We start from the raw sequence: 13,968 nt of genomic DNA, 5'->3' as shown, positions 1-13,968 counted from the left end.
TGGTTTAAGAGGCAGCAATTCATGGGAAGAGAACTGTAATTCCTTTCCTTTTAACATGTTAACCCCCCCACCCTGACAGAAATACAGAGCACTCAGTCCATGCAAAAGGGTCACTAGAAGCCACCAGTAGTTGATTTTCTCCACCCCAATGTTTGCTGTTTTTATGCTGCAAACGGTTGCTTCTGTGAAACAATTCACACACTCCTCCACCTTCCTGTAGTTCAGGGCTTTTCACAACTCCAGTCCATGGGGTCCACTGCCAGCTCTGATTTTCTCCAATATCCGCAATGAAAGTCTGTCAGATATTTGCATATATTTGCTCTAAGAACTTTAATTTTATATATGGATTTGGGGCATCTTGTAAACCCCTGCTACATTTAGCACATCTTATTTTGTGATCAGCGAGTGGCTCTCTCTCTCAGGAGAACAATGAGACTTAAGCAGTGAGTAAGAGAAGTCTTTTGAAAATTTACTATAGTTGTATTCTTAAATTTAGGGTCTTCACTAGGTTCCTAAATTTAGGAGCCTAGAAGTGAGTGGTTAAGGATGCAGAGTTTGGCACAGAAAAAAATGTTAGGTGTTAGCAATAGGCACCTGTTTTAGGACCCTGTTTACTAAGCATTTTTCCCATAAGACAGAAAATGTGAGAAAACCCTTAGGGGCAGATTTTTTAAAAGTACGTGCGCGCGTACTTTTGTTCGCGCAACTGGTGCAAACAAAAGGACGCCGGATTTTAAAAGATACGCGCGTAACCGCACGTATCTTTTAAAATCCAGGGTCAGCGCGCGCAAGGTTGCGCAAAATCGTCAGCCTGCGCACGCCGAGCCGCGTAGCCTGCCTGCGTTCCCTCCGAGGCCGCTCCAAAATCGGAGCGGCCTCGGAGGGAACTTTTTCTTGTTGCCCCCACCTTTCCCTCCCTTCCCCTATCTAACCCACCCCCAGCCCTAACTAAATTCCCCTCCCCTACCTTATTTCATTGAGTTATGCCTGTCGCCGGCTCCCTGCCCCGGCACAGGCCGCTGTGTGGAGTACTCGGCCCCACCCCCAGACCGCAGTCACGCCTCCGGCCCCGCCCACGGGTCACCACCACGCCCCCCGGACACGCCCCCGAATGCTGCGCCACCCCCGACATGCCCCCCAAACAAAGCCCCGGGACTTACGCGTGTCCCGGGGCTTTGCGCGTGCCGGCGGCCTATGCAAAATAGGCACGCAGCCGCGCAGGGCTTTTAAAATGTACCGCTTAATAAATAGACCCCTTAGGAACTTAAATCTAGGCAAATGAATAAGAGACCTGAATTTAGAAGGTGGAAGTTTGAGGATCCTAGATTTAGATACATTTTCAGCTGAAAGGCACCTAGGTATATCTGAAAATCAGTGCCTAACAGGGCCAGACTCATTAAGGCTTTGCTCCCAGTTTGTGTCTATGGGAAAAACAGTTAGTGAATCCTAAATTTAGGCGCTCAAGTTATTATTTATTTATTTATTTATTTTTTTAATAGCAGCTTCTGTGCGTCCAGGTGAACTCTGAATTGCACCATCCAATGAGAACAAAGGAATTGTAAACAAGCTATTAACGAGGGTGTGATCTTCTGGTTAGCTTGTCTTGAGTCGAAAAATACCTGTAGGAAAAAAAATGGGACAGAATATTTTTTAGTCCTGCATGGAGATATTGTGAGAACCTCAGTGAGGAGTGAAATAATAATTATTTATTTACATTCCACCTTTCGGCATTTCAAAGCAGATTACTTTCAGCTCTGTTCTATCCCCCGAGGGCTCACAATCTACGTTTGTACCTGACGCAATGGAGGGAGAAGCGACTTGCCCAAGGTCATAAGGAATGGCACTGGGATTTAAACCCTGGCTTCCCTGGTTCGCTGCTCTAACCACTAGGCTACTCGTCCCTGGAGAAGCTGAAATTGCCTGTAGGGGAAAAAAATGGTACTTAGAATATTTTTTAGCCCTGCGTGGAGAGATTTTGAGAACCTCAGTGATGAGTGAAATGATTAACTAACTCCTTGGTGTCAGGGACTGAAAATGTGAGGTGGCAGGATTGTGTGTTAGAAACTCATTATGATAATCAAGGACCCCACTGTATTGTGGACTCTCTACCAGTGATTTCAATGGGGGTGGGAGGGAGGATATTTTCATGCTTTACTTAATTCCCCCAAAGACCATCCTCTCTTCTCCCTCCCTCCCCCTCCCCCCTAATTTCAAGATTAATCACCGGGCCTCCCCTCCCCCATATACACACACACACACTGGCTAGCAGGAGAGCGATGCACATCTGCATCTCCATACTCCACTGGCTTTGTGTGGTGCCCACAGGTTTCACAAGATTATAGGGCATCATATGGCTCAAATCACTAGACAGGCTGGCAGATGAAGCAGATGGAAGTAGGCACTGCTCTCCTCCTGCTGGCTAATGAGGAGAGCGATCTGACTGTCTGCTGGGGTGATAAGGCATTAGGATGATGGAAGCCACAATTCACTTGCATCTAGTCAGCAGTGGCATGTCCCAGAGCATCAGCTGAAGAGCTCTCTTGCCTACCTAATTGCTTTCCTGAGCAAGCATGGGGCTGCTGGTCTAGAATCACAAGTTGTTGCAGCCAACCAGAGTTTTAAAATTTAATGGGGAAAGCCAGCACTTTTGTTTTTTGGGGTTTTTAAAACTATCACTATCGCAATAAAGTTACGTCTCTGATCATAGTGGTCACATATTTTTCTTTGCTGTGTAGAGGCCCATAAATTACAATGCAGTTTCTTGCCAAATTCAGACGTGCTTCCCAGGCTAGCCCTGTGCCTTATGATCTAGGATTGGTCATGCTATGATGATAACAGGCATGGAGGACAGTTTCATGCATGAACAAACAAAAGCACTACTGGCACGTGCAATCATTACAGCTTTCCCTGAACTGCTTGGAAGCATTTCCCTAGGTAGATAGAGAAAACAGCAGAGATACATGGGTAGGTTTGAGTGCATGTGCGTCCATGTGCGTGCGGTTCCCAGCACGCGCACATGGACGCGCTGATTTTATAACATGCACGCGCACGTTATAAAATCGGATGGCCACGTGCGCATGTGAGGGCAAATTTTTGCTAACTTCGTGCAGCGATGCAATTGAGCCTCCCCCAGTTCCCTACCCCCCTACCTAAATTCCCTCCCTCTTCCCCTGTCCTCCCCACCCCCTAAACCCTTCCCAGCAATTTACTTTTTTTTATTTTAACTGCTCTCCTGGATCAGAAGTAGTTTGCATGCGCCGGTTGGCTGCCAGTGTGCGCTTCCCCGGGACAGTGGCTAATGGCCGCTGTCCTGGCCGGCCTCCGTCCCGCCCAGTCCATACCCCCAGGCCTGGCACTTGTGCGCATATCGGCACTTACGCTCGTGGCCGGGCCCTTTTGAAAATGCGCACACACATAAGTGCTAATTTTTATGCGTGCGACCGCTTTAAAATTTGGCCTACTGTGTGTAAGAAAAAGCATTGCGCAGACTTCACATATTATAAAGGCAGCAGACTCTGACTTCCAAGTATAGTACTTTATTCCCTCTGCTTTCTCAGTTACAGAAAACCAGCAACCTCCTGCCTGTCCCTTAACACTAATTCTTCACCTAAAACCCAGGGTGGATCATACTGACTGTCCTGGGAACAAGGACCTGGACAGGATTTTATCTGAATATTTACAAATAAGAGTGTACATATATTGACTTTTTAAAAGCTATAATCTAAGGAAATGTTTCTTTACAGAGAGGGTAATGGATGTATGGAACAGCCTCCCTGTGGAGGTGACGGAGACAAGGACAGTAGCTGAACTTGAGAAAGCATAGGATAAACACAGAGGATCTCTGAGGGAGTGATAGAGATTGTAAAAATGTGGACAGGCAGACCAGATAGGCCATATGGGTCTTTTTCTCTCATCATGTTTTTATGTTTCTAAATAGTTTTTACCACGTGTAGGCATTTTTTTTTTTTTGCATTGAGTTACAATATTGTTACTTGTGTTGATACATATGTCTTATTACTTTTTTCCATACTGGCCGTTTTGAATAAATAAAAATCTAAATTTGCCTGGTCCCATGTTGCAAAGCCACTAATCAATTATCTGATATAATTTCTAAGCCAGAAGTTCTGAACTGACAGATATCATTTGGGTGGGCATAGCCAATAGAAAGGTGTAAATTAATGGTAACCTTTGTCTAAACTTTGTGACCTCAATTTGCAATGTGTGGGGTTTTTTTCAGTATGACAAAAATGACCTAAGACAATATTTTCAATATACTATAGCTCATTAATCAGATCTTTAGACAGTACAGAAGTACTGAAAGGGCACGCGTCCGTGAATTTCTGTAGCAGTGGATATAGACAGTGAGAGATTGTTACCAGGTATTGGGATTCTTTGCCACAGGGAAAGAAGTCCTTCTAGGACAGCATAGATTCGTTTTACTAAAATAAAAAATGAAAACAACAACAAAAAGTTAGAAGGAAGTTTCATAGGTGAATAAAATCAGTCCAGTCCAGCTCACTCTTGTGTTTTCTGATAGCACTCAGGGGGCAAACAACATGTTCTATCATAGCATTTCTGCAAAGGAGATATTTTGACTGCATTGCAAATCAGCAGCAGGGCTAGGGTTTATTAATTGTACTGATCAGAGGTACAGAATGGACTAAGAATTAGGGATGTGAATCGTTTTTCGACGATTAAAATTATCGTCCGATAATTTTAATATCGTCTTAAACCGTTATGGAACACAATACAATAGAGATTCTAACGATTTATCGTTATAAATCGTTAGAATCGTGAGCCGGCACACTAAAACCCCCTAAAACCCACCCCCGACCCTTTAAATTAAATCCCCCACCCTCCCGAACCCCCCCCCCAAATGACTTAAATAACCTGGGTGTCCAGCGGCGGTCCGGAACGGCAGCGGTCCGGAACGGGCTCCTGCTATTGAATCTTGTTGTCTTCAGCCGGCGCCATTTTCCAAAATGGCGCCGAAAAATGGCGGCGGCCATAGACCAACGCGATTCCACGGCAGGAGGTCCTTCCGGGCCCCCGCTGGACTTTTGGCAAGTCTTGTGGGGGTCAGGAGGCCCCCCCCAAGCTGGCCAAAAGTTCCTGGAGGTCCAGCGGGGGTCAGGGAGCGATTTCCCGCCGCGAATCGTTTTCCGTACGGAAAATGGCGCCGGCAGGAGATCGACTGCAGGAGGTCGTTCAGCGAGGCGCCGGAACCCTCGCTGAACGACCTCCTGCAGTCGATCTCCTGCCGGCGCCATTTTCCATACGGAAAACGATTCGCGGCGGGAAATCGCTCCCTGACCCCCGCTGGACCTCCAGGAACTTTTGACTGCATTGCAAATCAGCAGCCGTGGAATCGTGTTGGTCTATGGCCGCCGCCATTTTTCGGCGCCATTTTGGAAAATGGCGCCGGCTGAAGACAACAAGATTCAATAGCAGGAGCCCGTTCCGGACCGCTGCCGTTCCGGACCGCCGCTGGACACCCAGGTTATTTAAGTCATTTGGGGGGGGTTCGGGAGGGTGGGAGATTTAATTTAAAGGGTCGGGGGTGGGTTTTAGGGGGTTTTAATGTGCCGGCTCACGATTTTACGATTTTTCACGATATTTTACCCCCCCAAACGGCAACAATACGATTCCCTCCCCCTCCCAGCCGAAATCGATCGTTAAGACGATCGAGGACACGATTCACATCTCTACGAATGCAGTAATTTGTTCAACTTAAAAACTTACTAGATTTGATATAAATTATTTTTCAATGCCCTGCATGTCTGTTGCTATATTATAGCTGTTTTTGGTACAGCACAAACCTATCAACTTTAACTTAGTAAAGGAATGTATGTAGTTTAGTAAAACAGCTTAAAGGGAAACTGGTAGGATTGTCAGAAAAGAAATATTTTAACCAGAAAAAGGTTCTTGGTATCCTTCTTATGTGTTTTTTTTTCCCCCAACATTGTAATTATTTTAATGAATGAATTAATTTTATTTGATTAACCGCCATTTGATACAAAACCATCATAGCAGTTTACAATAAAAAGTAAAATAAATAAAAATAACCTTACATTTTTGGAGGGTTCTTTGTTTTGATATAAATGTAAAGGCGCTGTATCCTTGGGGCGTTACATGGCCATGGCTGATATTTGTTTAAAGTGTCAGTGAAATTCAGCAGAATGGGTGTTGGCTTTAATTTGCATATCTAAGATGTTGCACCCTGGAGATAAAATTGATCAAATCACTTTGAAAGCTTTAATTTGCAAAATTTGAAAAGAACTACATTTCTGCACAATTTCTAATAGATTTTTTTCTATCTGTGCTGTTTGACGGCTTGAATCTCCTTTTTCATAGTACAGCAGCTAACTTACTCAAACAGGCTGATGCAATATTGGCGTGCGTTAAACGGGCGCTCATGATTGAGCACCTGCCCCCTTAAAATAAGCCGATCCACCTCTCCGGGACGCCCAATTTATGAGTGTCTATTTCCTAACCTGAACGCCAACACCCTTTAAAAAATTTTTTTTGGGGGGACATTTCAAATTTTTTAGTTCCGCCAACTTAATATTTCCATGATATTAAGTCAGAGGAAGTACAGAAAAGCAGTATTTTCTGCTTTTCTGTACACTTTTTGGGCTTCTCCAAAATTAACACCTGCTCGGGTCAGATGTTAATTTTGGTGATTAAAAATGTGCACGTCGGGCGCAGAATTTTTTTTTTTGGCATGGGGGAATAAATAGCCTCAGCAACATGCATTTACATGTGATGAGTGCTATTACCTACGTGCGTTTTGGACATGCTAACCCCCATTTTGCATCGGCCAGCACACGAAACTGCATCGGCCTGAAAGTGAGGCAACAGACTGGGAGGCAGAGTTGGATTTAAGGTTTTGGCACCCATAGGCAGAGTGCCACGTGGGATCCCTTTGATGCTGTATTGGCACATGACCCTAAAGCAAGCAGAAGCAGGCTCCTCTTTGGCCTGGGTATTTGGTAATTTCATAATTTTGTATCCTAGGCAATTGCCTATGTTGCCTCTGCCTAAATTCAGACCTTCTGGGAATCCCATCTCAACCAATTCCTATTTGACCCAAGCCAAGTCTCTGTTGCTTTAATTTGGGTATCTTTGCTGCTGACATACAGCTGTAAAGAAATGCCAGATGTTCCCATTTTACCAGACCCACATGTCCCTTCAAAATTTAATGCCTTGATCTTTTTCAATACTTTTATTGAAGCAGAGACGTGTTCATAAAAATGCTTGACTCAGGCTGAGTTTCGCAGCTCAACAGCTGCTGCCTCAGGGGCTCAAACACTCCGAAATCATGAATAAAATACAGTAGTGTAGTATCATCCAATGAGCAATGATTCTGTATCAGCAATGTATATACGAGCAGAGATGACCCCTTGAATGCTGGTTTGCAAGTTGTCTTACATTGCTGATACAGAATCATTGCTCATTGGATGATACTACACTACTGTATTTTATTCATGATTTCAGAGTGTTTGAGCCCCTGAGGCAGCAGCTGTTGAGCTGCAAAACTCGGCCTGAGTCGGGCATTTTTATGAACACGTCTCTGCTTCAATAAAAGTATTGAAAAAGATCAAGGCATCTATTCCTTTGTGTTTACCTGACGGCTATTATAGATCGCCTACCTCTTTGTTTTCTTGGACCTTTCAAAATTTAAGACATTTAGTATTTCTGATCATATAAAACATTTTTCACAGCTTCTGAAGTTCAATTTTAATTTTTAGACATTAAAATCCATTTTTGGAGGTGTCCTCTTACAATTGAAACCAGCACTGTTAATACTCCAACTTTTAAAGAGAAAATAGGTTTCAGAAATTGTTTTCTAAAATTGTTTGCAAGTATTTACATTTTTTTTATTTCTGGAAATAAAACATTCCAAACTAAGGATTATTGATATCGTGCATAGTACATATATCTCGGCAGTAATCTGTCACAGGCAGGCACAGTTAACTGAAAGATCTATACATGTTTTGCTTGAGATATCATTACCCTCAGAACTTAAGGCACTTCCCCAATTGGTTTTAAAAGAGTACTGAAGCAAACGTGCAAGAATTTGACTGTAAGGTATCGTCTTACCTAAACCAGGGTATCTTCCAATAACTTCCAGCGAAGCAAAGCTAATTAAACCAATGCCAACAGAGACAGTCCAGTCTAAAATTAATATACACATCAGAAAATTGGTACTTTCTCCATATTCTCAAAGGTAATACATATTATGATTTTACAATAAAAATCTAACCTGTATAGATGTGAAAACAAACCAGGGCAGCTCCAACAGAGAAACAGAAGAGGAGGAAATGAAAAAAGTTATCTGGAAAGGAAGAAATGAAAAATCAGATTCCTTGACTTCTGCATGTGTTGGTTTCTTTCTAAATGTGAAACCCTGAGCAGTACTGAAATGTGCAGCTCTCACTGGTGTTCTGTAGCAGAACATACCTGTCATACTAGCAAGGGTTAGTATTGCATGGTTCGAGAGAGAAGAAAACAAAATGAAAGCCGCTTTCTTATTATTGTTGAAAAGTGTGATATCAAATTAATTAAACATATAAACATATATTTAATAACGTAATGACGGCAGAAAAGGACAAAAATGGTCCGTCCAGTCTGCCCAGCAAACTTCTTATGGAAGTATCTGCCATGCTGTGTAGATTACACCCATGTTTCTCTTTTACTGGGTCATGAACCTTCTGGAAAATTCAGACCGTGCTGCTTGACGTGCAATGCTTATGGACTTGGCGGTAGAAGCAGTCCTATGCTTCTTCCCTTATGTCTGTGTATCTGTAACCCAGACCATAAAAGTCAGGGCCCATGTTTGATGTCATCTGAATCCAATACCTCCAGAAAAGGCACAGCGAACAGAGAAACTTTCTGAAACAAAACCAAGGTGCAATGAACAGGAAAGTAACAAAATGTCTCGGTTTCTACTGCAAAAACACTAGAGATGTGCATTCGTTTTTGCCGAATTGGAAAATGGCAAAGAAATTGTCCAATTCAGCAAGGATAGGAGGACCCAAATCCCGAGACAGAGTTTCCCCGAACTTTGGGGAAAATTCATTGTTCAGGTTAGCGCGGGGGAGAGGGGCACATTTATTAAAAAAAAACAAAAAACCCCAAACCCACCCCAAACCCTCCAGACCCCCCCAAAACTTGCCTAAAATCCATGGTGGTCCAGCGGGGGTCCTGGGAGCGATCTCCCACTCTCGGGCCATCGGCTGCCAGTAAACAAAATGGTGCCGTGGCCCTTTGCCCTTACCATGTGACAGGGGCTACCGGTGCCATTGGTCGGCCCCTGTCACATGGTAGGACGGCTGGCATCATCTTAGAAAATGGCGCGGGCCATCCATTGCTCCTTCCATGTGACAGGGGCCGACCAATGGCACCAGTAGACCCTGTCACATGGTAAGGGCAAAGGGCCACCGGCACCACTTTGTTTACTGGCAGCTGGCAGCCCAAGAGCGGGTGATTGCTCCCAGGACCCCCGCTGGACCATCACGGATTTTAGGCAAGTTTTGGGGGGGGTCTGGAGGGTGGGGAGGTTGTAATAAACTAAATTTTAAGAGTTGGGGCAGTTTGGGGTTTTTTTAGTGAAAAATCGCCGGAAAAAAAAAAAAAGACCAGTTGGAAAACAAAGTTTTCCACGGGTCGCCCGAGCCGACATGTAAAAACTAAACACATCTCTAAAAAACACTGCTCCAGCACTAGAGCCACACAAGAATTATGCAAAGTCCTAACTGGTTTAGAGGGATAGCCGTGTAAGTCTGATGTTGCAAAAATGAGACGAGGCGAGTGGCACCTTATAGACTAACTAATTTATTTTGGCATGTGCTTTTGAGGACAGAGTCCACTTTGTGGTTAGTCTATAAGGTGCCACCCGCCTCTTCTCATTTCTGTCACTAAGTGGTTTCCCATGTTCTATGGCTGGAGGAAAAGCTATCATCGCAAACAGTAGATACCAGATAGCCTGGAACTCAACAGGGTCTGAAATAAGCAGAATCATTTATACAAAACTTAAGGGGGCGCATGCTATAGGCTTGAATTTTAGGCTGGCACAACCATCAGCTCGGTCTAGATTTAGAATAAGGAATAGGGCCTGAAGTGCTGCTATTGTTACAAAGCTTCCTTTTTCTCATTTTGCGTGAGGCAGGATATACTAAGTCTTTAGTGCAAACCGTTTGTCAGGATGAGCACAGGACTGTGGACACAGGAAACCAGCCAGAAATTAGTTTCTCTCTTGCCACATGATAACACAGGTAATGCAGTTCATTACCATTGCATCAGCAGTTAGGAGGTGATAACCCATGACTTACTCAACAGTCATAAATCTAAGGCTGCAGGATGGTATGATTTACATAGTACAGTACAAAAAAAAAAGAAGGCAGTTTTTCGATTCTGCTTCTCCAAAATGCTCCACTAATCAAAAACAGAGGCAAACGTAAACCTCCAATGAAATAAATAATAAAGCCTACAAGGTGAAATGCATAAAAACTTGTGTACCAAATATTTTAAGAGGTAATATAAAACGTGCTTAGCTACTATCAGATCATAGGTTACAAGGCCCTTTTATAATCTTAAGCAAAGAAGCTCTAAGTATTAATCATTTACCAGATAGAAAGAAATCCATAGGGACATATTCATTATTTTTTATGTTTTTTTTCCCCAAAATTGAATAAAAAATTATTCAAGGCAGTCACTAAGAAAACATCTCTAATCAGATCAAAATAATAATACTCGAAATATGGGTTGATTTAGATACTTGGCTTGTATTAAATATGCTGAGATAGACTGGAATATACTGTGCAAATAAGTTAGACAAAACGTGTCTCATGGCTGACTTCCATGCAACACGGATATGGTTCGATAAGCTCTTGGTGGTTGATAAGTAGTAAAATGCAAGGAAAAGCCAAACACCAATGGTGTTTTCACACTATTATCTGCTTCAGGGGCAAGAAAGTGTTGCCAACTGCTGCAGCTTTTCTTTAGATAGCATCTCATATGTTTAACAATCACCAAAATGCTCACCCAAACTAATTTATGTTAGGTGGGATCTCATGATGCTTTATTCCCAATATCCCGTGACTCTGGAAAAATCTACAGTCGGTCCATCTACCATGCAGTAATGGGTTATTTGAACCAGCTCCTCACAGTCAGGCATGGACCTCCTTCTCTACCAAGAACAGGTCTCGTCCTGAGTAAACCACAAGGGAAGAGATTTCTTACCACTCTTGTGCATGTTCCAGTCTTTTTTTGGCCATCGATTAGGAAGAGGATTTTCAGTCTCATGGTCTGTGCAGGAGAAGAAAAGCAACACTTAGCTTGATAGCAAAATGGCTCATGGCAAAATCAGTAGGTTTATTGTGATTTCCTCAGTGTCTGAAAGGACTTCTAATTGTTTTTTGAATGCATTAAACAGAGACTTGGATGAAAGAGGGGCATTCAGGAAAAAAAAAAACACAGCACTCAAATTTGTGTTTTATGTTTTGTTTTTCGAAAGCAGGTAATATTGTCCTGGTAAGCTGCTTTGGATGCTCATTTAATCTATAATATAAATTGATTTGAATTAATCAATCATGAGTCCAAAGTTTCCAAAGGACCTCTCAATATCACCAGAATTCACTATCCCAAGTGTTTTTATACTCGTAGCCTGCTTTTTTTTTTTTTTTTTTAAAAGGAGAACAATTGTTTATTAAACATAGCTAGAACCAGTGACAGCTAGTGAACAATAACATATCAAAGAGCATTGTGGCATTCATCCTCAAATGAGGTAGTTGAATGCCAGTTTTTTATAACATTGCCTCTCCTCCCAGACAGATCCAATTCAGACAATTTTCAGATAGGAGATGGGTAATTAAGAGTAGGATGTACTGTTAAGGGAGAAGTGGAAGTGAATGTAGATTCCCTGCAGTCACTCAATAAGTAACCTATCACCACTAGGTGGTATCAGTATCTTAATTTTCAGAAGCAGCCTGCCAGAAATCTGAAAGAAACAGCAATCATTCTCAGACTGGGATTTATATGTAAGGTAGGTAATAGGAAAACATCCTACCGCATAACAAATGATGATTATTTTTTAAAGGGAATAGAACATCATTATAATGATGAAGCCAATCTACCGAGTTCTCTTACTGAACCCTGATTAGTATCCAAGGCAACTGTGAGACCATCCTGAAGAGTTCTGGCCCCTCAACCTTTCTGAAACTCCACCCTTGGGAGCATTTGAAATAATAGTTGACTTACTTACCAGTGCTCCTAATAATAAACTCCTCCCTGGGCTGCTTTTCATTTGACTATTCATTAGCTCCTCATATACCAACTCATAGCATGAACAGCTTTACGGTAGCCTGGGCTCAGGCCCAGATTTAGGCATAGGCAACGCAGGCACCTGCCTCTGGAATCAAAATTTGTATATGCGCTGGAGCCACACTGCCATGTCTGCTGCAGCAGCACCATCTCTCTTCTCTAGAAGCACGGACTCCAGGTAGCAGCAGCAACTTGAGGGAAAAAATAAATTCAGCCTGGGGCCTCCCGAGGCCTGGCACGCTGACAGGCCCTGTAATGCCCGCCCCTTCAGCACGGGCTTCCTGTTACCTTGGAAACCTGTGTGAGGGGCAGGGCCCGTCAGTGCCTGAGAGCTACAGGAGTCCCTGTGCCAAATTCTTTTATCTGAAGTTGCTGCTGCCTGGAGCCCATATCGAGACTTGACTTGAGGGGGAGATTCCCCTCCTCCCCCAATGCCTATGAGTGCACGGCACATGAATCCAGCCCCGTGTGGGCTAAGGCTTCCATGTGCAGAGTCTGCTCACCCTATCACAACAGTCTTTCTAAATACAACATAAACCATTTCTACATTTACCTGGAGTCGTCACAGTTCCTGTTCTTCTCTCTATGAACATAAAAACAGAACATTATTCTCAGCCTTAATCCATTTATTTTTATAGGATGATAGAAACAGATTCCCATTGACAAAGTCATGATTACACATCTCACTCTATGCTAGTTTTTAGGCATCCCGAGAAATAAATGAATGTGCCTATCACACTAGCCATGTGTATTGGCTCATCCATTTGCCTGTATCAAGCCCTCATGCATATGGATGAAAAGAAAGTGAAGGAAGCATAAGGAGGCCACTCTGTGAACAGCATGAGAGCAGGGCAGATACATGCCAAGGGGCCTCAAGCCTCACTTCCTCCAGCACCATGCAGCTGCCCTAAGCTTGCCATGCATGCCATCACCTGGTGGAAAGCAAAATAAATCAGGCCGCTATAAATCCCTACATAGAAGCTGCATGCCAGCAGAATACCCCACCTCACTTACATGCAGAACACAGACAGACTTTCACCATATACAGAATAAAGACATCATAAACTATAAACAGAAACCAAATTGGAAATTCCAACAAGCAATGAAAAAACAGAAAGATCACCAGTCCTCATAAATCATAAAACAAAAAAAATCAAGAAATATAAATCAACCATAATAAACCACACTAATAAAAAGAATAGTGAAGAGCTGACAAATAGAGCAACAACCAATAATTATTAATGTGCATTCGTTTAGAACGAATTAGGCAATTTCAACATATACCCAGCACCCAGGCAGGCTCCCATGCACACAGATCCAATTTCAACGAAATTGCCTAATTTGTCCTGGTTTGGGAGACCCAATTCCCAAAATGGATTTTCCCCGAATTCGGAAAAAATTAATTTTCCGGGTTAGCGCGGGGGGGGGGGGGGGGGAGGAGAGGCACAATTATTTTAAAAAACCCCAATCCCAACCCAACCCTTCAAATTTACTTAATTACAATCCCCCCCCCTCCCAAGACTTACTGAAAGCCCTGGTGGTCCAGCAGGGGTCCCAGGAGCGATTTTCCGCTCTAGGGCCGTCGGGCCTGCCAGGAATCAAAATGGTGCCGGTGGCCCTTTGCCCTACCATGTGACAGGTCGG

General features: G+C 43.3%; 1 protein-coding gene across 3 annotated transcripts in view; it reads right to left on the bottom strand.

Moving 5' to 3' along the window:
• Window positions 1-1,134: 1,134 nt before the first annotated feature.
• Window positions 1,135-13,968, bottom strand: part of TMEM40 (transmembrane protein 40) — a 58,271-nt gene continuing 45,437 nt past the window's right edge. Inside the window, exons 11-17 of one of the 3 annotated variants that reach the window (XR_003856597.1) lie at window positions 12,878-12,907; window positions 11,245-11,310; window positions 8,267-8,338; window positions 8,104-8,178; window positions 6,072-6,220; window positions 4,377-4,439; window positions 1,135-1,619 (exon numbers count right to left, since the gene is read on the bottom strand). Coding sequence is in view for 1 of the 3 variants with exons in the window: in XM_029600871.1 (XP_029456731.1) it covers window positions 1,594-1,619; window positions 4,377-4,439; window positions 8,104-8,178; window positions 8,267-8,338; window positions 11,245-11,310; window positions 12,878-12,907 (332 nt within the window). In the remaining 2 variants the exon portion in view is untranslated. Of the gene's footprint in view, window positions 1,620-1,793; window positions 1,921-4,376; window positions 4,440-6,071; window positions 6,221-8,103; window positions 8,179-8,266; window positions 8,339-11,244; window positions 11,311-12,877; window positions 12,908-13,968 lie in introns of all 3 variants that reach the window. The other 2 variants (XR_003856596.1, XM_029600871.1) reach the window with 2 other exon arrangements.

This window comes from Rhinatrema bivittatum, chromosome 4 (genome assembly GCF_901001135.1).
Source record: "Rhinatrema bivittatum chromosome 4, aRhiBiv1.1, whole genome shotgun sequence".
Taxonomy (NCBI): domain Eukaryota; kingdom Metazoa; phylum Chordata; class Amphibia; order Gymnophiona; family Rhinatrematidae; genus Rhinatrema; species Rhinatrema bivittatum.
This window is presented reverse-complemented; position numbering and strand designations above follow the sequence as displayed.